We start from the raw sequence: 25,199 nt of genomic DNA, 5'->3' as shown, positions 1-25,199 counted from the left end.
AACCATTGTCTCTGCGCCCCGGACCTCTTGCGCCCCGAAGCTTCGCCTGGTAAGGAGTTTGAGAATTTGTTGATGGTGCCCGCTCCGTGCTGGCCAAACCCCGCCCCACCCCGCTGGCGCTCCGCCCTCGAGGACGCCCCGCCCCGGGCCGCGCCCCTCAGCGGATGCGCCTCTTTCCCGCACCGCGCTCGCGGGCTGCCCTCAGGCCCTTGCGTGCTCAGCGCCACTACCGCGAGGCTGACTCTCTCCTTTCACTCCAAGACTGCCCGCCGCATCCCCAGGGCAACTGTCTCCAGGGAGACTGGGCCCCGCCCCCCGCCCCGACACCGGTACGAAACCCACCTGCGCGGGCGTCTGCGGGGTCCCAGTGTCCCCCGGTGCGCCCGCCAGCCGAGCGCCGGGCTTTGTCCGCCTGGGGCGGGGCAGGGGTGGGCCTTGGAGGCGATCGTAGTCCAGGGCCGTGGGGGCTGGGGATGAATAGGACCCAGGCCAAGGCAGAGTCGGGCTCGCGTTCTGCTTCTCTACTAGGGCTGGTGCGATGCTCTGCTGCGTCCCTGGTCTGTCAGCGCCCCGGGTGTGCCTTGGGAGGTCGGGTATTTGAGGTGTCTCCGCTGCCGCCCTCAGCTGGCCCCGTTGGAGGACGCGGTTGTCTGGGAAGAGCTGTTTACTTGTCAGGGATGGAGCAGTGGCTGTGCGCGCCCTCCCCTTCCCCCCGCCCCCATTCAGGAGGCACTCAAGGAGCACCCTGTGATTAGCCCAACTCGAGAGTCGCCCTTGAACCCGAAGGCTTAGCAGACGACAGACCAGGTCATGAGGTCGTGACCAAAGACAGACCTTCCACCTGGAAACTGTTTTTCCCCTAGCCGCTGTCTTGTGCATTTTCTCCTGGCTGCTTATTTCCTGACCTGAATTCCTAAGGACAGTTCTTTCCCTGCCTCCCTAACTCTCCTCTCGGCTGGATCATCCCTTTTGCCTTACCTCCTCTTAATTCTTTATCTACCAGCATTTCTCAGTTCCCCGTTACTGAGCTGGGATTATCCATCCCCTAGTTAACTCCATATCGGTTTCTGTGTTGTTCAGCAAGAGGGAGTGATTTCTTCCTTAGCTCTGGCCTCTGGCCTCTGGCCTCCCATTTCTCTGTCTCAGGAAGTCCTGGCCCACCTCCCCGGGATGCTGGGTGAAGGGACTGTCCCAGCCCACGTTGCTGGGCGCCTGGAACCAGGGCCCTTCTATCAGGAGCTGGACTGGTGGCAAGAATTCCCGCTTGGTCCTTGAGAGAGGTGGTCCTGGAAGTGATACCTTTTCCAGAGGGTCCAGCCATGGTCTCCATTTCTTACTCATCAGGAGCCCTCCCCTTCCCTGCCCAGTGGGTTCCAGGCAGGACTCCCCACCCAGGGGAGATAGCGATGCCCAGGGTAATGAGGGAGGGCGGGTCCTATGCAGAAATCCAGGCGGCTCAGCTTCCGGAACTCAGGCGTCGTTCTCGCTGGGGTCAGGTAATTTCCAGGAGGAGGGAGGGGGCGATGGTGGAGAGAAACACCACTGATCCAGTGAGTGGGCGGACCCCTCTTCAGACGTCCTCCACAAGGGCCGCCTTTCTTTTCATCTCCAGTAGAGCAGGGATGGAATTTCCTTTTTGATGTGATTTGAGCTTTGAAGTTAGATTCTTAGGGAGGATTGGGCCATCTCAAGTTCACAAACCAGCCTCTCTTGCAGCTACTGAACGGAACTCGAACCCAAGCCTGGCTCAGATCACTTATTCTCAAATGCCAAACAAAATCAGCAAACGACCTGAGAACTGCTGGCAGACATCCGTATATTTTTGCTTCAGGCCCTGGAGATGTTGCTGTGTTTTGCTCAGTACCTTTAACGGGAGCTGGGGGTGGCTTGGATGCAGATGATGAGAAAGGCCGAGCAAGCAGAATTTGACTGGTTTGCAAAAAGGCAAATGAGGTGAAGTGGTTGTTTTTGAACTAAAATCTTGTGAGACTACGCAGAAGGCTTCTGAGATTCTCTCTCATTTTTAATAATTTATTTTTTTGTTGTTGTCCCTGTTGAAAATACACATCAATTCAACAATTTCTATAGGTACAGCTTAGTGACATTGATAACACCCTTCCAATTGTGGACCCATTCTCACCCTCCCTGTTTTAGCTGTTCCTGAGCTCTGGTAGTGTAGTGGTTACGAATGAATCAGACTGCAAACCGCAAGGTCAGCAGTTTGAAACTACCAGCTGTTCTGTGGGAGAAAGATGAGGCGTTCTGCTCCCGTAAAGATTTACAGCCTCGGAAACCCTGTACAGGGTCGCTATGAATTGCAGCCGACTCCACAGCACACTGCCACCACCATTATGAAAATAAGCTTACTGTCCCCTAAGTTTCTTATCTGATCTTTCAAGTTGCTGTTGTCAGTTTGATCCAAAGTAGGTAGATTTTGAAAGTCTTTCTCTTTTTTTAAATTTCTCTCTGTCTCTTCTTTTTCCAGGCACGTAAGGAGCTCAGAGTGAGGCAAGGGCGGAATGACACGCATTGATTCTAAAGCATCTCTACTGTACCAGACAGAGGGACCTTTGCTTCTGCTCTTTCTTGGACCATCCCAGAGAGGTAGGCTGGGGAGAAGGGGTTACGAGGGAGAGGAGGAAGAAGACACATTATTTTGCAGATAGATAAAGAATGTGAAGCAGATCTGCTCCCCTTATCTCACCAAAGGAGAGCTTCTCCATGGATTCGTCTGCCTAAAGGGAGACAATGACCCAAATTTGTGCTAGGAGCCTGCAAAGGGAAAAGATAACTAGACTTCAGCTAGGTTCCCACAGGAGGGATGCTGCCTGGGAAAAGAAGACACAGTATTACTCCCAGGAGCCCTGGAGCTCATTCTTAAGCAGCAGGAGTTGGTGTTTGTCTCACTATGCCCATGGTGGAGTTGAGCTAGCCTATTTTGGGAGAGAAAAATGAAAATGTTACCTTGAAGGAAGAAAATTTAAATTTTCTAACTTAGTATTGCTTCTCAAAGAGTCCTTAGATGGGGACTTTTTTTTTTTTTTTTTTTTCCCATCAAAAATATACTCTTTGGAGCGTGTAGGGTATTAGGCTTAGAAGATTAATACAGTCCTTTCATTGTGCAAATGAGGAATCTGAGACCAGAGAATGAATCTGAGACCAGAGAATTGGCATTGGGTTGAACATCCTGCCCAGGGCCCTAGGGGAACTAGGAATGGTTAGTGAGCTCCCTGAACAGCAACCATCTCTTCAGAACAGAAAGGACAGGAGCTCTAGTTCCCTTGAGGTTTTCCCCTCCGCTATTCTCAACTTCATTTCCCGTGTCTTCCAGAACTTCTGTACTGGGTTGTCTCTTCCCCCGTCCCACACCCAAATTCATGTCTTTCCAGAACCTGCGAATGCAACCTTATTTGGAAATAGCATCTTTGCAAATGTAATCAAGTTAAGATTGATTAGCTTGATTACATTTGCAAAGACCCTATTAATCGTACTGGAGTAGGAAAAGGTTCCATCAAGTCCATTCTCATTTATGGCATCCCTGTATATGTCAGAATGCTCTTAGGGTTTTCAGTGACTGACTTTTTCAAAGTAAATTGCCAGGCCTGTCTTCCGAGGCAACTCTGGGCGGACTTTAATTTCCAACTTTTGGGTTAGCAGTTGAGCTATTGGCACCATCTGACTATCTGACAAAAGCCACCAGAGAGAAAAGAGGCCACATAAAGAGCGGTGAACAGAATGACATCAGACTCTTTAAAGTGGCACTAGAAACTAGAAGGCGATGGAGTGATGTTTTCAAATTTCCAAAAGAAAGTAATTCCCAATCCAGAGTTTTGTATTCAAGGTCGGTTTGAACCAGAAAGTCAGTGATTCAAACTCTTCAGCCACTCCTTGGAAACCCTATGCAGGGTCACTATGAGTTGGAACCAGCTCAACGGTACTTAACAACAACAACAGCAATCCTTCAAGTAAAAGAGTAGAATAAAGACATTTTTTAAGACATGTGGATTTTTGAAAACTTCGCCTTCAAGGAAACCACTAGAAGAAGTATTCCCAATATGAGGAAACCAATCAAGAAAGAAGAACACGTGATATACACAGGTGTTCCTTGTTCTGGCTTCTCAGCTGCCAAATAGCTGTGTTTTTGCTATCCTATTACTCTGAGGTTTGGAAGTAGCGAGAAAGAAAAATGACCTCCCCTGATGGGCACTGAAAAGTGAGCACTCATGAGTCTCCTGTATAGTCAGAACTAGGTTTGTGTTCCCAACTCCACTGATAAGATTCACCTTAAAATCTGTGTCAGATTTTGACACAAAAGGGATGAAGAGTGGTCTCCAGCTATGGCTGTGGTGGCAGAAGTAGTGATGGCTGCAAGGTCAACTTCCTTATACACATTGTGGTACCTAGGGATTGGCAGTAATGACAGCCATTTTTCATTAGATGCGGTTCTGTATCATGAAGCCCATATGGTGGACTACAGTTATATAGTTCCTTTCTTGTTGAACTTTTTGTTTTTCCTGGAGTTGATCATTGCCTTCTTCTATTTGCTTTCAATGTATTAATCACTAGTTCTTCCTGAGACTCGCCAGCAGAACTTATAAAAATCATCACAACAAATAACGTCAGATAATCCATCAGTTCCTTTTCTGTTTGGTTTCTTTACTTACAACCAAGAATGCTGACTGATCCCAGGAGAAGTGAATGGAATTTCCATAATGATGGTTAAGCCAGTACCACAGTTATGCAGCAGGCCTAGAGAGGAGCAAACAATGGCGGTCCAAACTCACCAGCCACTCCTTGGAAATCCTGTACAGGGTCACTATGGGTCAGAACAGTTTGGAGCAAGATAGCAGAGCCCCAAGAGGAATATCTCCAAGAAGAAAATGGAACCAATGGGTTCTCTGACATATTTGCAATATTGTGATGAGTTTGACAACTCTGCTGGGGCATTGAAGAAAAATTATGATCAATACATTGAAAATAGAGCACAGTTTAAAAAATGACACAGCTGTCAACTACAGTAAAAACAAAAAGTTGGACATGAAAGAAAATACAATCATAGTATACTATGTGGCTTAGTTTTGAGTAATATTTATATAGTCCTGGTGTGGTACCGCAGGTTAGTGTGCTAGACTGCAAGGTCAATTTGAACTGCAAGGTCGGTGGTTCAAGCTTACCAGCTGCTCCTCGGAAACCCTATACAGGGTTACTATGGGTTGGAACCGACTCAACAGCACTTACAAACAACAACAGCAATAGTAAAATAAACACTGAAGATTTACTTAACAAAGTAATGTCACATAGCTATATTCTGAAAAGGAGTCCTGGTGTGGCATCATGGGTTATGTGTTGGACTGCAAAGTTGGTTTCAACCACAAGGTTGACCGTTCAGTCTCACCAGCTGCTCCTTGGAAACCCTAAACAGGGTTGCTATGGGTCAGAACCAACTTGACGGCACTTAACAACAACAACAAATATATTCTGAAAATGGAGGCGAGGGGATGTTTAGGGGAATAAAAACAGGAGCACTCCATCACATTATCTAAGGCAAAAAGATAAAAGTTGAGACTAAAGAAATGTATGCTTAAACCTATTATTTAGGAAGATAGAAATAAACACCCAAAGAAACAACTGACATTGTTTGGTAATGGTGTATGTGTGGAGGTGGAGGTCAGGAAACTTCTCTTTTGCTCAGATGGTTTCAGTTTTCATTCTAGTAATTTTAAAAATCTTGTGTCTATATAGCTTTTATGTTGTTGTTAAGTGCCATCCAGTCGGTTCTGACCCATAGTGACCCTGTTTCCAGGTTTACAGGGTTTCCAAGGAGTGGCTAGTGAGTTTGAACCGCCGACCTTGTGGTGCAAACTGACCATGTGGTCCAGTGCTTTATCCCACAGTACCACACCAGGGCTCCGTATAAGTATTTTTGTTTTTTTTTTAAATAAATAATTTTTATTGTAAGTTGAGTGAAGGTTACAAAGCAGATCATCAGTTTCTGTATAACTTTTATAAGAATTTTTGTATAACTTTCATAGGGATTAAAATTAAAATGCCATTATTATGACAGCCATATCTATTCATAATAGAACTGTTTTAATTGTTTCTGTGTTTTCTGACATGGTTTGTCCATAGGCATACGTTGCCATGACAAATGCTTGTGTGTTGTGTTTCTGTTGAGCCCGGGGACTATTTGGGGTGCTGTGCAGTATGTGCAGGAATCGATGTAATAATTTCATTCATCTCCATGGAGTTAAAATCCCATCATTTACTTAGTCATTTCCTTGTTATTTTTCATTTTTCACTTTCACAAGCAGTGCCACCTTAAATATGTGTTCACCTAGCTTTTTCTACTATTGAATTACTTCCTTAGGATAAATTCCCAAGGTGCTAGAATTACTAAGTGTGAGATCACAGATTCTGAGATGTTATGACAACTCTTCAGGGGGTCGCATCGTGGCAGTCAAAGGGTTCCATCTGGGTGTGGATCCTCCCTGAGTGGACTGAGATGGCTGAGTTTCTTCAGTGAAATTGGGTTCTTTTCTCCTGATAGCAACAGAAGGGATAATATTTGTTTTCCCTATAGAACAGAATTCCCAGAAACCTATATGCCTCTCAGTCTTCTATTTCTATATTGACTATCCCCAGTGAAGTTTGTTTTGTTTTGCCTTTTAAAATATTCAAATTAAAAGTTCATATCCTACTGATTCATTGATATGGATCAAGGGAGACAGCGGTAAAAATGAGGGAGAGAGAAGTAATATTTCATTATATAAATAGACCATACCTTGCTTATTCATACAGTTATTGATGGACACTTGGGTGGTTTCCATCTTTTGGCTACTGTGAATAATGTTGCAGTGAACACTGGCATACAAGTATCTGTTTAAGTCCCTGCTTTCAGTTCTTAGGAGTATATATACCTAGGAATAGAATTACTGAGGGAGGAGTCCTTGTATGGCTCTGTGGGTTAATGCACCAGACTGCAAAGCCATTTGAACTACAAGGTTGGCGGTTCAAGTTCACCAGCTGCTCCTCAGAAACCCTATACAGGGTCACTATGGGTCAGAACTGACTCGACGGCACTTAACAACAACAACAAGAATTACTGAGTCATATGTTTGGGAGTGAAGCTTTGCATGTCCTTGACTCACCTTCTGACTGGGCCTCGGAATGCCTTCTACATGATTTGACTTTGCTCATGCCCGCCATGCACCTCACTGACCGCTTTTTTTCTTGAGGTGGGAGTCCTTCAGATAAGCTCCTTCTTCGTCATTCTTAACCATGATCTTTATATGTGCTCTGTGCCTGGTTCCTGGGCTTCTAGACATTTCCCTCCCATGGTCTTACCTGTGAGCACTTTCCTGACCCATCATCTGAAAGAGGCCATGTCGGCAGGACCATTTTAATACATCCCAACTTATTTTTTTCAATTTTATTGTGGTAAACTATGTACAACATCCACTTTTCCACTTGATCCACTTTTAAGCATACAATTCAGTGGCATTAATTACATTCACAATGTTGTGCAACCTTCACAGTTTCTAGTTCCAAAACTTTTCATCACTGTAAGCAGAAATTCTGTCTCCATTAAGCAATAACTTCCCATTACCCCTTTCCCCAGCCCTTGGTAACCTCTCATCTACTTCTGTCTCTACACATTTGCCTAGTCTAGCTATTTCCTGTAAGTAGAATCATACAATAGCTGGATAATGTCGCTCGGATAATCTTTTCAAGATTCTTCCGTGTTTAGCACGTATCTGAAGTTCATTCTTGCTTATGGCTGAATACTATTTATATTTTTATAACATACATCAATAATATATTTATAAACAAATCATATTTTGTTTATTTGTTCTTCCAGTGTTAGACTCTTGGGTTGTTTCTACCTTTTGACTATTGTGTGTAATGCTGCGTTGATCCTTGGTGTATCGTATCTGTTTGGGTCCCTGCTTAAAGTCTTCTGGATGTAAACCTAGGAGTGGAATTACTGAGAGGTGTTAAATTCTATGTTTAGTTTTTTAGGAACTACATCCCAATTCTTTCTACCTGGAATCATCTTGTTTATTAATTTGTTTTCTTTTTATTGTTTATCTTCTGTTAGAACAAATAATTCCATCAGAGCAGTGATGGGGCCTGTCCAGTTTCCTGACTGGCTGCACAGATAATATTTGTTGAATGAATGAATGGGCCAGGACTTGGGGCCTGAGATCTCTGGGCTAAGGAGGGCTGCCCTGAGGATCTCCATACTGGTAAAATGGTGGAGGGTCTTTGGGGTTTTCCCAGAAGCCAGCAGGGTGGTGGTTTCAGGTAGGCTCACCCCATCTCCATCTCCAGGTGAAGTTTGGTTGGGAAATGGTCCCTGTGGGCAAAGTGCCAATGGACTCAGCCTCTGGAGTGCCCACTTACACTTACTTTCCACGTGAGTTGGGCAACTGAAAACGTGCTGATAGCTTTCTCTGAGAGTGGGGCTGGAAAACAAAACACTAGATTAAAGGACTTCTTGAAGTTAAAAAAGTCCCTAAAAATAAGCCCAGGTCAAGAGGACCAATCAGCACCTTACTTTTTGAGCAAAGCCAGCCTGGATGGCCAACCTGAACCCACACTGTGGACACTGAACCTTCATAGTGGACACTTGTCTTGTATTTTCCCAGGCCTGGCATTATACAAGATATGTGGATTGTGTTCTAGATAACATGGACCTCCTTCTAGATATTTCTGCAACTGAGGTTCTTTCTCTTGGGCTTAATGGGTTACAACTTTTGGATGGGAAATCTGGCAATTTTTTGTTTTGCCCTTAAGGCTAGTGTGACCTTAGTATGATGATGAGCCATTGTCTGCATGAACGCACACTGTCCGGATGGCCCAGGTGGATGTTCAGACCACTGCTGTAGAGTAACAACTGAAGTATTTTGTACATTTCACCCTCAGGAAATGTATTTGTTTCCTAAGGCTGCTATAACAAAGTACTGCAAACTGGGGAGCTTAAAACAAGAGGAATTCCTTGTCTCTCTTTTCTGGAGGCTGGAAGTCCAAATACGTTTTAGCAGGATGATGTGCTCTCGGAAGACACCAAGAGACAATCACTCCTTACCTCTCTTACATTCTGGTGGTTCCTGGCAATTCTTGGTGTTCCTTGGCTACAAGGTGCACCACCCCAATCTCTTTATCTTCATCCAACTGTGTTCCTTCTACATCTGTGTCTCTCTATGTCTTTTCTCCTCTTTTATTACCTTTTTTCCTCTTTTAGTCACCACTCCTAACAGAGAGTAGGGCCCACCTGAACCTAGTGTGGCCTTATGTTAACCTAACATAGTATCGTCAAAGACCCTATTTCTAAACAGGTTCACAATCACAGGTTGACTTCACCATATCTTCTTGGGGGCACAATTCAACCCATACCAGGGTAACAGGGAGGAAGATATTTATCACTCAAATAAGGGAGACACAACTTCTGGGTTTTTCCTGCTGGGAAGCTGTCCCTGGTCAGAAGCACCATTTGCAAGGGCCATTGGAAGCATGTGGAAGTCTGAAAGACTCAAGAGATGGCAGCTCAGAGCCCCAAGAAGGTGGAGTTTCAAAGGAATAAGATGGGCTCTTCAGAAGACCTGAGCTTGGAACAGGTAGCCAGCCAGCAGGTTGGCTAGGCCACAGGGGAGGCTACATCTTCACTCCAGCCCAGAAGAAGAGTTTGTAGCTCTGGGATACATTTCCCTACTTCCCATCTGTTATGGATTGAATTGTGTCCCCCTAAAATATGTTCTGGAGGCTCAGACTTTAGCTACCTAGTAGACATAGCAAACTGTCCCTCATCTGATTATTCAGTAATGCTTGTTAGTAATCTCATACATGAGCCCTGGATATCCACAGACAAATGTAAAAACCTTCCCTAAAAGCTGAGACTGTAAATTCCAAAAAGGCAAGTCCCCGCCCCCCCATTCAAAAAAAAAAAAAAAAAAGCTAAAGAGGATAGAGAGAAACACTGTTAACTGATGATATATGTAATGAAACAAGCTATATGAATGGTTGAATGTGAAGCTGATGATGTGCCCTGTAAACTTTCACTCAATCCAAAATAAAAACATTTAATTAATAAAAAAAAAAAAAAATCCAAACCAAAAAAAAATGTTCTGGAGTCGTGGACTGGACTGGTAACCTCAAGGTGGATGGGAGAAAGCTGAGGTTGTCTGTACTACTAAAGATTTAAAGTCTCGAAAATCCTATGGAACAGTTAGTTCTGTTGAGTCGGAATCAACTCAACAGCAGTTGGGTGGGTAAATTGTGAGAAAATTAATTTCTGTTCCTGAAGACCCCCCATTTGTGGTATTTCTGTCACAGCAGCACTAGAGAACTAAGATAACTGTCCTGTCTCAGAAATCAATAGGAGCATGTTGAAGCATTCATTCCCTGAGGCCGGGGACACATGTACAGTACTGAACGTCTAGGATTCTGAAGGTCAGACTCTACCCCACCCCCTAGACAAACACAGACAAACTGCTCTTCAACCTTGGGCTAAATAAAGTGCATATAACTGTGAGTATCCAAGAACAACCTGTACAAGGTTGGTTTGATCCTATGACCTAAGCACACAACCCAGATTGTTTCATCTGCACACAGCTGTGGAATGTGCTGGGCTGGGGTGGTAGAAGAAGAGGAATCGAGCTCTTTCGCTCCCTGTTTTCTTTGATATTTTTATTAATGATTTGAATGTGGAGAGTCAGTCATGCCTCAAGATTCCGGATGACTCTGAGCAGGGAGGGATTGCTGTGGTTCTTCTCTGGGTGATACAGTCCTCTGTCCCTAAGCCATCTCAGCTGTCACCATAGCTCCACATCCTATCAGTCACCTAATGACCCCAAATTGTATCTCTGTGATTCCACAGACACACACCCCTGCCACCAAGCCTAAAGTAAGGATTTTGCCCCTTAGCTGTCTTCACTTGGGTTCTAGTTGTTGATGTTAGGTATTGTCGAGTCAGTTCCAACTCATAGTGACTCAGTCAGTATACAACAGAACAATGCATTGCCTGGTCCTGTATCATCCTCACAACCTTTGCTGTGTTTGAGCCTCTAGTTGCAACAACTGTGTCAATCCATGTCATTGAGGGTCTTCCTCTTTTTCACTGACTCTCCACTTTACTAAATATGATGTCCTTTTCCAGGGACTTGTTTCTTATGATAACATGTCCAAAGTACATGAGATAAACTCTTGTCTCCTTCACTACTGAGTACAATTTCTGACTGTACTTCTTCCAAGACGGAGTTGTTTGTTCCTCAGACAGTCCATGGTCTATTCAATATTCTTCACCAAAACCATAATGCAAAGGCATCAATTCTTCTCTGGTCTTCCTTATTCATTGTCCAGCTTCCGCATGCATATGAGATGATTGAAAATACCATGGCCTGTATCAGGTGCACTTTAGTCCTCAAAGTGTATCTTTGCTCTTTAATATTTTAAAAGAGGTCTTTGGCAACAAATTTGCCCAGCGCAGTAGTTATTTGATTTATTGATTACGACTCGATGGCACTTAACAACAACAACAACTCCATTGGCAGAAGAATTGATGCCTTTGAGTTGTGGTGTTGGAGGAGAATACTGAAAGTGCCATGGACTGCCAAAAGAACCAGTAGATCTGTTTTGGAAGAAGTGCAGCCACAGTGCTCCTTGGAGGCCAAGATGGCCAAACTTCATCTCTCATACTTTGGACATATTGTCATGAGGGAGCAGTCGCTGGAGAAGGATGTCATGCTGGGTAAGGTGGAGGGTCAGAGAAAAAGAGGAAGACCCCCTAACGAGATGGATTGGCCAGGTGGCATCATTGATGGTGTCAAGTGTGGCAGCGGTAGTGAGGTTGGCCCAGGATCAGACATTGTTTCGTTCTGCAGTGCATGGGGTCGCTATGAGTCGGTTCCGACTTGATGGCACCTGACAACAACAACAACAACTCCATTGGCATTGATTGTGGATCCAAGTAGAATGAAGTCCATGACAGCTTTAATCTTTTCTCCATTTATTTTGATGTTTATTGGTCCAGTTGTGTGGATTTTTGTTTTCTTTATGTTGAGATATAATCTAGACTGAAGGTAATAGGGTTTTTTTTTTGTGTGTGTGTGTGTGTGTGTTTTTTTTTTTTTCATCAGTAAGTGCTTCAAGTCTTCTTCCCTTTTAGCAAGCAAGATTGGATTATTTGCATATTGCAGCTTGTTAATGAGTTTTCCTTCAATCCTGATGCACTTTCTTTATGTAGTCTGGTTTCTTGGTTTATTAGTTCAGCATACAAATTAAATACTTATGCTGAAAGGATACAACTTGGCCTTTAAACTATGCACTATCGCCTCCTGTTTTATGTACAGGTTTCATATGAGCACATTGCAGTGTTCTGGAATTCCCATTCTTTGCAATGTTATCCATAGTTTATTATGATTCACACAAAGTCATATGTGTCTGTATAGTCAATAAAACACAAGTAGACATCTTTCTGGTATTCTCTGCTTTCAACCAAGATCCATCAGACATGAGCAAAGATATCTCTCATTCCATACCCTCTTTTGAATCTAGCTTAAATTTCTGGCAGTTCCCTGGCAATATACTGCTGCATCTGTTGTTGAATTATCCTCAGCCCAATTTTACTTGCATGAGCTAGTAATGATACTATTTGATCATTTCCACAGGCTGTTGGATCACCTTTCTTTGGAATGGACATAAATATGGATCTCTTTCAGCTGGTTGGTCAGGGAGCTGTCTTCCAAATTTCTTGGCATAGATGAGTGCGCGCTCCTGGCATTGCATTCATTTGCTGAAATGGGTCAGTTGGCATTTCATCAATTCCTAGAGCCTTGTTAGAATTGAATATCATTGATTCTTGATCACATGGCATCTCCTAAAATGGTTGAACATAACCAAGTGTACAGTTAATGAATCTAAATCTAATCCTATCTATAGTCTAATCCCCTTGGCAAAAAAAAACCAAAAAAACAATCAGGGCTCAGCTTGTCTGGGTCTGAGTCTCAGGCCTTTACTTCTATACCCAGGAGTTAAGTCAGTCCATTTGATTAGCTTGGACTGATGATATGGTCAGTTTATGGAAAGTTCCCACATCCCAAAGGATGCCAGCACCCTGATGCCTTGTCCTCTTTTCGACTCACTGCTTCCCTAGGGGGTCACCTCTGTCCCTTCTTCTTGGAGTCATACAGTACATACTCTTTGTATCTGGCTTTTACTTTCTGTTTCATCTGTATTATAGTGTATTCTGCCATCGCCCTGTCCACTTGCCCTACGGTGGTGCTTTGTATGTTGCTGTGAGGCTGGAAACTGTGTCACTGGTGTTTCAGCTACTAGCAGAATCACCCATGTTGGACAGATTTTAGTGGACCTCCTATGTTAGAATAGACCAGGAACAAAAGCCTGATCATCTACTTCCAAAATAATTGTTGTAAGGTGACACCAAGTCGGTACCACCGACTCATAGTGACCCTGTGTACAACATAATGAAACATTGCCCAGTCCTGTGCTGACCTCACAGTCTTTATTACATTTGTCATGGAAAATACTATTGCCCATACTGGAAATGTCTGATATAGTACTGGAATATGAAACTCCTAAGTGGAAGGTATTTGAAATAATAGTGGCCACATGGTAAAGGTCAGTATGAATCCAATCCCCCAAATGTGGCAATTGCTCCAGTCTTCATATCCCTGCTTCTCCTTCCTGGTCACCAGCTGTCCTGCAGCTCTGTAGTGTTCTGCCCCTACTCACCCGAAGCTAGGTCAGAACTCTCAAGTTAAAAGGGTGTTGTTCCTGTAAAAGTAGAAGTTTTGTAACAAAACGGGAGAGTAGTTAATATTAAAGACCAGAAACAGAAGACCCTAGGACCATCAAGGGAGATGAGCACAAGTGGAATGTGGGACTCTATCCAGAGAAGCAGTGACACCAGAGGTGGAGACACAGATGAGGACATGGAGAGAGGGAGCAGCTGAGGACTCTAGACTCCTGGAAAGAGAAAGAGTGAATGCTAGTGGCCAGGAGGCAGGCTTGCAGAATGTGTCCATTGGGTGTTTAAATTATTACATATTCCTGAGTGTTTTTATGTACATTCCCTTCCCCTCACAAAAAAACAGGGAATTGAAGCAAATACTGTTGAATGATGATGCACAGAGGAGATTGTAATCATTGCAAGGAAACGATGGTGTAAAGCCGATGTTCTCTCATGTAAACTATCAACTCAGTTCACAACGTAAAAAAAAAGAAAAAAGGTGGTGTTCTTCAGACTGCCAAAAATACAAGTTTGGGAAGTGCTGCTAACTACAAATTCAGAGCTGATTCCCCACTATCCCTTTAGGATGCTATGTGCAAGTTCGGGAGTTTCTACGACACTCTTACTTTCTGACCTGCTGGCTTCTATTGCCCCTTTGGGTTTGATGATTTGCTGGAGTGACTCATGGAATCTCTGGAGCATATACCATACCATGGAGTCCTGGTGTGGTACTGGGGGTTAATGCGCAAGGTTGGCGGTTCAAACTCACCAGTTGCTCCTTGGAAATCCTATACAGGGTTGCTATGGGTTGGAACTGACTTGATGGCACTTAACAACAACAACAACAACATACCATACTATGAAGGAGCTCTGATGTAGCTGTAGGATAAGCACTGGACTGCTAACCACAAGGTTAGCAGTTCAAACCCACTAGCTGCTGCATGAAAGAAAGATGAGGCTTTCTCCTCTGGTAAAGATGCACACCCTTGGAAGCCCTATACAGGGTTGGAATAGATTTCCTGGCAATAGTTTTGGTTAACTTGATGGCACTTAACAACAACAACAGCCTACACTGCCTTATCAGCCTGTTGCACTGTGGTGACTTGTGTGTTGCTGTGATGCTGGAAGCTATGTTACCAATAATTTGAATACCAGCAGGGTCACCCATGGTGGACAGGTTTCAGTGGAGCTTTCAGACTAAGAAAAGATTTGATGCATTAGATACGACTGACCAAAGACCAGAAGAGTTATGGGGATGACATCAAGAACATCTTATAGGAAGAAAGCAAGAGGTCATTAAAAAGATAGCAAAGAAAGAAAAGACTGAAATAGATGTCAGAAGAGACTCTGACACTTGCTCTCCAGCGTAGAAATGCTAAAGTGAAGGGAAGAAATGAAGTAAAAGAGTTGAACAGAAAATATCACAGTGCAGCTTGAGAAGACTAAGTATTATAATGAAATGTACTAAGACCTGGAGTTAGAAAACCAATAGAGAAGAACACAATCAGCATTTCTCAAGCTGAAAGAACTGAAGAAAAAGTTCAAGCCTCAACTTGAAATATTGAATGATACAGAAAGCACCAAAAGAAAATGAAAGGTATACACAGAGTAATTGTATCAAAAGAAATGCTCAATGTTCAGCCATTTCAAGAGGTAGCATGTGATCAAGACCCGATGGTGCTGAAGGAGGAAGTCCAAGCTTCATTGAAGGTATTGGCAAAAAACAAGGCTCCAGGAATTTACAGAGTAAAAAATGAAATCGTTCACCAAACTGATACAGCATTGGAGACATTCACTCATTTATGTCAAGAAATTTGGAAGACAGCTACCTGGCTGACTAATTGGAAGGCATCCATATGTTTGCCCATTCTAAAGAAGTGACCCAACAGAATGCAGAAATCATTAAACAACATGATTAATATCACATGCAAGTTTTTGCTGAAGATAATTAAAAAAAAACAACTGTACCAATACAATACACTGACAAGTAACTGCCAGAAACTCAAGCTGAATTCAGAAGAGGATGTGAAACTAGGGATATCATTGCTGATGTCAGGTGGATTTGGGCTGAAAACAATACCAGAAAGATATTTACTTGTGCTTTATTGACTATGCAAAAGTTTCTGACTCTGTGGATCATGACAAGCTATGGATAGCATTGTGAAGACTGGATATTCCAGAACACTTCATTGTGCCCATAAGGAACCTGTACATAGACCAAGAGATAGTCTTTCAAACAGAACAAGGGGATACTGAATGGTTTAGATTCAGGAAAGGTGTACAGCAGAACTGTATTCTTTCCCATCCTTGCTCAATCTGAATGTGGAGCAAAAATAATCCAAGAAGATGGATTCTATGTGTGGCGCTGTGGGTTAGTGTGCTGGACTGCAAAGTTGGTTAACAACAACAACAAAGAATTGGAGGAAAACTCATGAACAGTTTGCAATATGCAGATGATACAACCTTGCTTGCTGAAAGTGTTGTTGTAAGTGCTGTTAAGCCAGTCCTGATTCATAGCGACCCTATGGAGGGTTTCCTAGGGATGGCTGGCTGGGTGAGTTTGAACCACTGACCTTGAGGTTCAAACAGACCTTGCAGTCTAGTGCATAGCCTACTGTGCCACACCAGGACTCCTGAAAGTGAAGAGGACTTAAAAAGTGATGGAGATGAGAGTCCACAGCCTTCAGTGTAAGTTGTACCTAAATGTAAAGAAAACAAAAAACAGCTGGACCAATAAATAATTTCATGATAAATGTGGAGAGAAGATTCAAATTGTCAAATTGTCAAAGACTTCATTTTGTTTGGATCCACTGTCAACACTCATGGAAACAGCAATCAAGAAATCAAACTATTTGCATTAGGCAAATCTGCTGCATAAGATCTCTTTAAAGTGTTCAAGTGCAAAGATAATGGTTTGAGGACTAATGTGCACTTCACCCAAGGCATGGTATTTTCAATGGCCTCATATGCATGTGAAAGTTGGACAATAAATAATGATGACTATAGAAGAATTGATGCATTTGAGTTGTGGTGATGGTGAAGAATATTGAAAGTACTGTGTCCTGGTATGTCTATGTCTATATCTACTATGTCTCATACTTAAGGACATACTGTCAGGAGGGACCAGTCGCTGGAGAAGGATATCATGCTTGGTAAGATGGAGGGTCAGAGAAAAAAAGGAAGACCCCCAACGAGATGGATTGGCCAGGTGGCAGCATCGATGGACTCAAGTGTGGCAGCGGTAGTGAGGTTGGCTCAGGACCGGACATTGTTTCATTCTGCTGTGCATAGGGTCGCTATGAGTCGATGCCGACTCGATGGCACCAAACAACAACATGTCCTGGTATGTTGCTTTTGGATAAGCACTGTACTGCTAACTACAAGGTTAGTGGTTCTAACCAACTGGCCACTCCTTGGAAACCCTGTACAGGGTTACTATGAGTTTGGAACCAACTCGACAGCACTTAACAACAACAACAACATGGACTGCCAGAAGAACAAACAAGTCTGTGTTGGAAGAGGTACAGCCAGACGGTCTTTGGAGACTTCATCTCTCATGCTTTGACCATATTACCAGAAGGGATCAGTCCCTGGAGAAGAACATTATGCTTAGTAAAGTGGAGCATCAGCGAAAAAGAGGAAGACCCCCAATGAGATGGATTGTCACAGTGGCAGCAGCAATGGGCTCAAGTATAACAACAATAGTGAGGATGGGGTGCAGGACCAGACAGTGTTTTATTCTTGTTGTGCCTACGGTCACTGTGAGTTAGAACTGACTCGACAGTTCCTAACAGCAACAACAACCATATGACTGATGTATTATATCCCAAAAAGATACAGATGAAGCGATGGGAAGGGTAGAGTCTGGCAGGATTCCCAGTGCAGCAGTTCCATGTCCCAAGGAACATGGAAAATATCCGAGAGCAGCTGTTTTCACCAACCAGGAAGTTCTCTGAGTCTCCATGTTCAGGGCTTCTATTTGCTAATCCTTCATGATAAGCTAAATCATGCCTCCCAAGGTGGATATTGGCCTCCCAGGTGAATCAGTTCTGGTCTAGCCAGCCCCCACTCACCAGCACAAATTCTTACAGGTGTGACCTGTAAGTTCTCAGACTAAATGTTAAAAACCCACTGCTGGTGAGTTGATTCTAACTAATTTCTTGTTGTTAGGTGTCATCAAATCAGTATCAACTCATAGCGACCCTATGCACTACAGAACAAAATACTGCCTGGTCCTGGGCCAATCTCACAATTGTTGCCATGCTTGAGCCCATTGATGCTGCCACTTGGCCAATCCATCTTTCTGGGGGTCTTCCTCTCTTTCTCTGACCCTCCACCTTACCAAACATGATTTCCTTCTCCAGCGACTGGTCCCTCCTGAAAATATGTCCGAAGTATGAAAGACAAAGTTTGGCCATCCTGGCCTCCAAGGAGCACTCTGGCTGCACTTCTTCCAACACAGATCTGTTGGTTCTTTGGCCCAGATGGATGAGGTGCTAACTAATTATGTCCCTATATTTCAGAGTGGCATAGCCCTCAGAATCACAGCAACTCAAGCCACCACAGCACGACAGACAGACAAGTGGTGCTCATGGAAGCAGCAGTCAAGAAATCAACCATATTGCAGTGTTAAAGACCAAAGATGCCACTTTGAGGAATAAGGTGTGTCTGACCCAATCCATGGTATTTTCAATCATTTCATATGAATGAGAAAGCTGGACAATAAATAAGAAAGATCAGAGAACAACTGATGCATTTGAATTATGGTGCTGGAGAAGAATATTTAACTGCCATGGATGCCCATAGAACAAACAAATCTGTCTTAGAAGGAGCACAGCCAGAATGCTCCTTAGAAGCCAGGATAGTGAGACTTAGTTTTACGTACTTTGGACATGTTATCAGGAGGAACCAGTCCCTTGAGAAGGACATCATGCTTGGTAAAGTAGAAGTTCAGTGAAAAAGAGGAAGACCCTCAATGAGATAGACTGACACCGTGCCTGCAACAATGGCCTCAAACATAACAATTGTGAGGCTGCATAGGACCTGAGTGTTTCTCTCTATTGTACAGAGAGAGGGTCACTGTGAGTTAGAACTGACTGGATGGTACTTAACAACGATAACAAGGGGCAGGGAAGAGAGGAGCGCATACCCCAGAGCCCAAGTGCTTTGGCAAGAGTTCCTAGGAAAGCGTGCCATCTCAGTCTCATAGAATTGGTGCTCAAAGGTGCTCCTTAACGTCCCAAACTTGGTCAAAGTATAGTTAGGATTATAAGTAGATTCTCTGGGATTCCTGACTGTGCTCTCAGTTTTGAATCAAGTAAGAAAGTCTTCGGGCTGGCCAGACTGAGAAAGAGGAACCCAGCTAGGATGTGGTTTTACAATCAGAGGAAGCAAATACCAGCAGTGCTGACTTGATCATGTTGGGTGATGTGTGGTCCCGCTGCTCAGAGACCCTGGGCCAGCTGGTGAAACCACCAAAGCTACTTCTCTCTTAAACTAGATATTTCCTTTCAACGATTTTCAAAAGTCATTTAAATTTAGAAAAGATTCATCGGTTTGACTGCATCGACACTGAAAAACATCTATTAATTAAAAGAGACCATGTTATGTTGCGTGTCATTGAGTCCATTCTAACTCGTAGAGACACTGTATAGGGTTTCCAAGGCTGTACATAGCGGAAGCAGAAAGCCTCACTTATTTCCCACAGAACTGCTGGTGGGCGCGAACCACTGACCTTGTGTTTCAAAGTCCAGTACTTATCCTTCAGAGCCACCACACTCCCCAAAGACACTATAAACAAAGTAAAAAGATGACTCTGACTAGAAGACACTTCCAACACAGGAATTGAATCCAGAATACGTAAGGAAATCCTACAGTCCAGTAAGAAAAAGACAACCCATGGGAAAATGGGCAAAGCAAGCAATTTGCAAGAGATAAATGTGTACAGATAATAAGGGAAATGCAAATAAAACAACAGGAGACCATTTATTTTATACCTAGCATATTAGCAAAAAGTAAGAGAGTGTGCTGGCAGAGCTAGGGAAATTTTAAACACTGTCCAACAGTGGTACAATTGCTAATGGAGGATACCACTTTGGAAGACAGCTTGGCAGTACTGAGTTCAGTTCATGACGTGTAGAACCAACAATATGGGAACAAGAGTGCTTCCGTGGTAGAGTGCTCATCTTCCCTGGAGGAGACCAGGGTTCAATCCCTGGCCAATGCACTTTGTATGCAGCTACCACCCATCTGTCGGTGGACTCCTGCATATTGCTATGATGCTGAACAGGTTTCAGTGATGCTTTTAGGTTACGATCAACTAGGAAGAAAGGCCTGGCAAATCTATTTCTGAAAATTAACCAGTGAAAACCTAATGAGTCAAAAGAGTGTAGACAGCATTTCATTCTGCTGCACATAGTGTTGCTGTGAGATGAGGTTTGTGGCGCTGCAGGAGAATGCACTGGGCTGCAAAGTTGGTGGTTCAAACTCATCAGGTGCTCCTTGGAAACCCTATACAGGGTCTCTATGAGTCAGAACCAACTCGACAGCATTAACAACAACATAACCTATGACCTGACAATTGAGAGATAAACCCTGGACCTATGCTGTCTTAATTTTGTAGACACCAGCCATGTGTGACCCTGGAGCACTTGGAATGTGACTAGTACAACTGCGGAAGCGGAGTTTTGAAATACTCTATTAAACACTTCCATTAAAAAATTGACTCTCAATCTCATTATTAGAAAGCTTTTGAGTGTGTTTGGAACAACTTGGGTCTGTGAGCCAACATTTTCACCTGAAAATGGTATGAAATCTACATGCAAATCAAGTCTTTCTGATGATAGCTCAGCATCTGAATTGCAGTGTGTTAAATACACACTGGATTTCAGGGGAAAAAAAGAATGTAAAATCATTTCATGTGTGGGTTTTCTACATTGATTACATGCTTTGTTGTTAAATACTGTGGAGTCGGTTCTGACCCATAGAGACCCTGTATAGGGTTTCCAAGGAGCAGCTGGTGAGCGTGAACTGCCAAACTTGCAGGTCAAACGACTTTGCAGTCGGGCGCGTTAACCCACAGAGCCACAAGAAGCTTGGTGGTGGTGGTTATGTGCCGTGGAGTCGGAACCGACCCATAGCGACCCTGTACAGGGTTTCTGAGGCTGTAAATCTTTACAAGAGCAGAACGCCTCATCTTTCTCCCACAGAACAGCTGGTAGTTTCGAACTGCTGACCTTAAGGTTCGCAGCCCGATTTGTAACCACTACGCTACCAGAGCTCCTTCACAGGAAGCTTAAGTAACCACAATTTGGACATGTTGGGTGAAAGATATACATTATTAAAATGACTTTTACCTGTGTCTTTTGACTGTTTTTAAGTGTTGTTGTTGCTAGTTACCCTTGATTAGCTGTGACTGGTGAGGACGTCATATTTAACAGAACAAGGTGTTACCTGGTCCTGGGCTATTATTGATAGCTTTGAGCCCATTGCTTACTGCGTCAGTCCAGATCCTAGAGAATTTCCCTCATTTTTTTGTTGGCCCTCAATCACCTAGGATGCCCTGCTCCAGTGATTGGTCATTCCTGAATGACGTGTTCAAAATAAGTGAGCTGGAGTCTCACTAATAAAGGAAACATTCTGGCTGTATTTCTTCCAAGACTGATAAGTTCATTCTTCTGGCAGCCAGCAATTTTCGCCAACGTCATAATCTGAATGCATCCGTTCTTCAGCCTTCTTTTTCCATTGTCTTGACCTCGCATGTGTGGTTCACATAGTTCAGTTGAACAACACTGACCTTGACTTTCACTGAACACAAGAAGATACAAATATACATTGTAGCATTGTTTGTAATAGCACACAGAAAACAGAAGAATGCTTTCAGGTTCAACAAGAGAGGGCGTGGTGTGCCATGGAGTGAGTTCCGACTCATTGACCCCGTATAGGGTTTCCGAGGCTGTAAGTCTTTACGGGAGCAGAAATCCTCGCCTTTCTCCTGCAGAATGGCTGACAGTTTCGAACTGCTGACCTTAAGGTTAGCAGTCTCACACGTAACCACTACAGTACCAGAGCTCCTTAAGAGAGGGGCAGTGTGGTTTATTTATACAGTGAAGTTTCATACAAGAATCAAAATGAATGAACTAGAGCTACATGTATCGGCATGGATAAAGCTGAATGCCTTGATGTTAACAGCAACTCAGTGCCCTCTAAGCTTCTCCTTTCCCTGTCCTCCCACCCCTGGTAATCACTAATAATCTTTAGTTTTGAGCTCTATATTTGCTTACTTCGTATAAGTGAGACCATACAGTATTTGTCCTTTTGCAGCTGATTTCTTTTGCTCAGCGTGTTGTTTTCAAGGTTCACCCATGTCCTAGCCAGTATCAGAGCTTCATTTCTCCTTATGACTGAGTCATTGTCTTTATGGATCACTTTTGTTTACCCAATTATTAGTTGATGGACATTTGGGCTGTTTCCACATTTTTTGGCTCTAATGAAAAGTGCCACCATGAACATTGGCGGCAGTGGTTACGTGCCACCCAGTCAGTTCTGACTCACAGAGCCCTCTGGAGGGTTTCCAAGGCTGTACATCTTTAAGAGAGCAGAAAGCTCCATCTTTCTCCTGCAGAGCGACTGGGAGAATCAAACTACTGACCTTGTCGTTAACAGCCCAGTTTATAATCCACTAAGCTACCAGGGTTTACAATGAACATTGTTGGTAAGTGCCATCAAGTTGGTTTCGACTCATAGCAACCTTGTATAGGAGTTCCGAGGAGCGGCTGGTGGGTTTGAACTGCTGAGCTTGCAGTTCAAACCTACCTTGCAGTCCAGTGCATTATCCTGCAGCACCACACTGTATGTGTCACTTGTTTCAAGTATCTTGAGAATATACCTAAACTTATTGTTAAAACCATCTGGTTTCTGACTATAAAGTATCAAAAAAAACTGCAACCTTCTAATGCCCTGGATTATCTGACCAGCGTTCCTGATGTCCCCTGGCCTTGCCACCTGGTAGCCTTGGCCGGACCTCCCTGATGTGTATGATCCGGGGAAAAAAGGAGTGGTTGTGTTTGTTGGCGTCTTGGTTTGGATGCACTGCCTTGAGGGATACACACAGAGTGCCCCATATGTGATGAGAGGCAGCTAAGTTGGGGCATGGCCTGGGGTATTAGGAGCCAAAAGCCACCCGGGGCAAAATGCGGCCCCTAGGGAAGCCAGCTTTGTGTGTATATGAGCTGGAACCAGTCCTGAACCTTCGGCTGCCATGGATTCCTGACTTGCCCAGAATACCTGTGGTTTCTCATTCTGCCTTTCCTTCCTTTTCAGGGCAACTGGCACCTGAGAGGTAAAACAATGCCCCCCGGGGTTGACTGCCCTATGGAATTCTGGACCAAGGAGGAGACCCAGAGCGTGGCAGTTGACTTCTTGCTGCCCACGGGTGTCTATTTGAATTTCCCTGTGTCTCGCAATGCCAACCTCAGTACCATCAAGCAGGTAGGACCTCTACCTTAAACTAGGTCCTCAGAACTTGAAACTCAGCAAGAAAGAGAGACAGTAGACCCTCCCACTCACGTGCATTGTTTCTCATATTTGGGAGCCTCAGATATGAATTTTAAGAGCTACAAAAGTACACCCAAGAATAGTTTAAAAACTTGCCGTTGTTTTCTGCATATCATTCCAAATTCAGTCTTTTCTACTTGAACAGTGTATTTCTCCTAACTCGACTGCAATGGAAGTTTCAAGGTGCTGGTTTCAGTGGTGGTCTTGCCTTCCACTGTTGCCATCATTGTTGGGACCACACACCCTCCATGGCTACCTACGTAAGAGTTTTACTGGCCTTTGCCTGTAGTGCTGGCTCCATAGTAAATATCTTTGGAAAGAGTTTTTGTTGAATAATTTTGTGAATTATTGAGTAAAGGGGAAAAAAAATCTGGATGGTATTTGGTTGAGATTGTCATGTTACCATACAAGGAGTTTGTGCCCTACAAGGTATGAAGTTGAATGGGCCTTGCTTTGTGTTGCCAGAGAGTAAGAGCTGATCTCAGAACTTTACAAGGGATCATTGGGAGCAGAAGAGAAAAAAGAGAGACCAAGGGCCATCCATGAATTTTTATCTTTCCTTGTGGCCTAGGCTAGGTTCTCTAGAGAAGCAAAACCAGTGAAACTTATGTGTATATATGTAAAGAGAAGTTGGAGTCCTGATGTGGCACTGTGTGTGGACTGCAAAGTCGGTTTGAACGGCAAGGTCGGTGGTTCAAGCTCACCAGCCACTCCTTGGAAATCCCTATACAGTGTTGCTATAGGTTGGAACCAACTTGATGGCACTTAACAACAATAACAAAGAGAAGCTTATATCAAGGCAATTGCTCATAATTGTAGAGTCCCAAGCCCCAAGCAGAAAAGACAGCAAATTTTGTCCTGTGTGTCCATTATATTGAGAACAGGCCACACATACCTTTCAACTGATTGGCTGCTTATAGCCAATCATCATAAAGTTAACTATGCCTGCTCAGAGCCAATCATCAGAATAGAATTAACTATGCTTGTATTTGATTTCACCATGGAGGGGAAAAGCACCTCTCAACTGCCAAACCCCTGGGAAACCAGGACCAGTCAAGTTAACACAAAACCTTCCAAAAGTATTTTTTTAAAACTTAAGTCTACCTTTTCCTGTTACAAGAGTAATTGGATATGGTAAGGGACCAGTCTCTGGAGAAGGACATCATGCTTGGTAAAGTAGAGAGTCAGTGAAAAAGAGGAAGACCCACAACAAGAGGGGTTGACACAGTGGCTGCACTAATTGTGAGCTTGGTGCGGGACCAGACAGTGTTTCCTTCTAACGTACATTGGGTTGCTATTGAGTTGGAACTGACTCAGTGACACCTAACAGAAACAGTAATTGAACAACATGGTCAACAGTAACTGATGGGACTGAACTGTACATGTGAGCAATGTTGAAATGGCATATATTTTGTGGCATATATATATGTATCACAACAACAGCAGCAAAAAGTAATTTAGCCACAATAAAAATTTTAGAAAATAAGGAAAAGTAGAAGAAAACGTGCTCTGTAATCCAGCCACATATGACACCATAATTTACACTTTGGCTGTTTCCTGTTTTCTTTTCTTTTATTGAAGGTGCCTTGGTGGTGGGGTGGGTTAGGTGTAGGGGTGCTAACTGCAAGACCAGCGTTTCAAGCCCACCACTAGATTTCTATTTTCGGAAACCCTATAGAGGGTTGGCATGAGTCCGAATCAACTTGATAGTGGTGGATTTGGTTTGGTTTGTTTCTTCTATGTTGTTGTTGTTAAGTGCCATCGAGTCGGTTTTAACTCATAGCGACCCTGTATAGAGTGTCCAAGGAGCAGGTGGTAAGTTTGATCTGCTGACCTTGAGGTTCAAACCGACCTTATGGGTCAGTGATTACCCTACAGCACCACACCAGGACTCTAT

General features: G+C 43.7%; 1 protein-coding gene across 2 annotated transcripts in view; it reads left to right on the top strand.

Annotated features, from left to right (window-relative positions):
• The first annotated feature begins 2,485 nt into the window (after positions 1-2,485).
• Positions 2,486-25,199, top strand: part of PIK3CD (phosphatidylinositol-4,5-bisphosphate 3-kinase, catalytic subunit delta) — a 35,150-nt gene continuing 12,436 nt past the window's right edge. Inside the window, exons 1-2 of one of the 2 annotated variants that reach the window (XM_006873089.1) lie at positions 2,486-2,604; positions 23,069-23,236. In XM_006873089.1, coding sequence (XP_006873151.1) covers positions 23,096-23,236 — 141 coding nt within the window. In that variant the 5' untranslated portion in view covers positions 2,486-2,604; positions 23,069-23,095. Of the gene's footprint in view, positions 2,605-23,068; positions 23,237-25,199 lie in introns of those variants that run through there. The other variant, XM_006873090.1, reaches the window with a different exon arrangement.

This window comes from Chrysochloris asiatica, unplaced genomic scaffold (genome assembly GCF_000296735.1).
Source record: "Chrysochloris asiatica unplaced genomic scaffold, ChrAsi1.0 scaffold00223, whole genome shotgun sequence".
Lineage (NCBI taxonomy): Eukaryota > Metazoa > Chordata > Mammalia > Afrosoricida > Chrysochloridae > Chrysochloris > Chrysochloris asiatica.
This window is presented reverse-complemented; position numbering and strand designations above follow the sequence as displayed.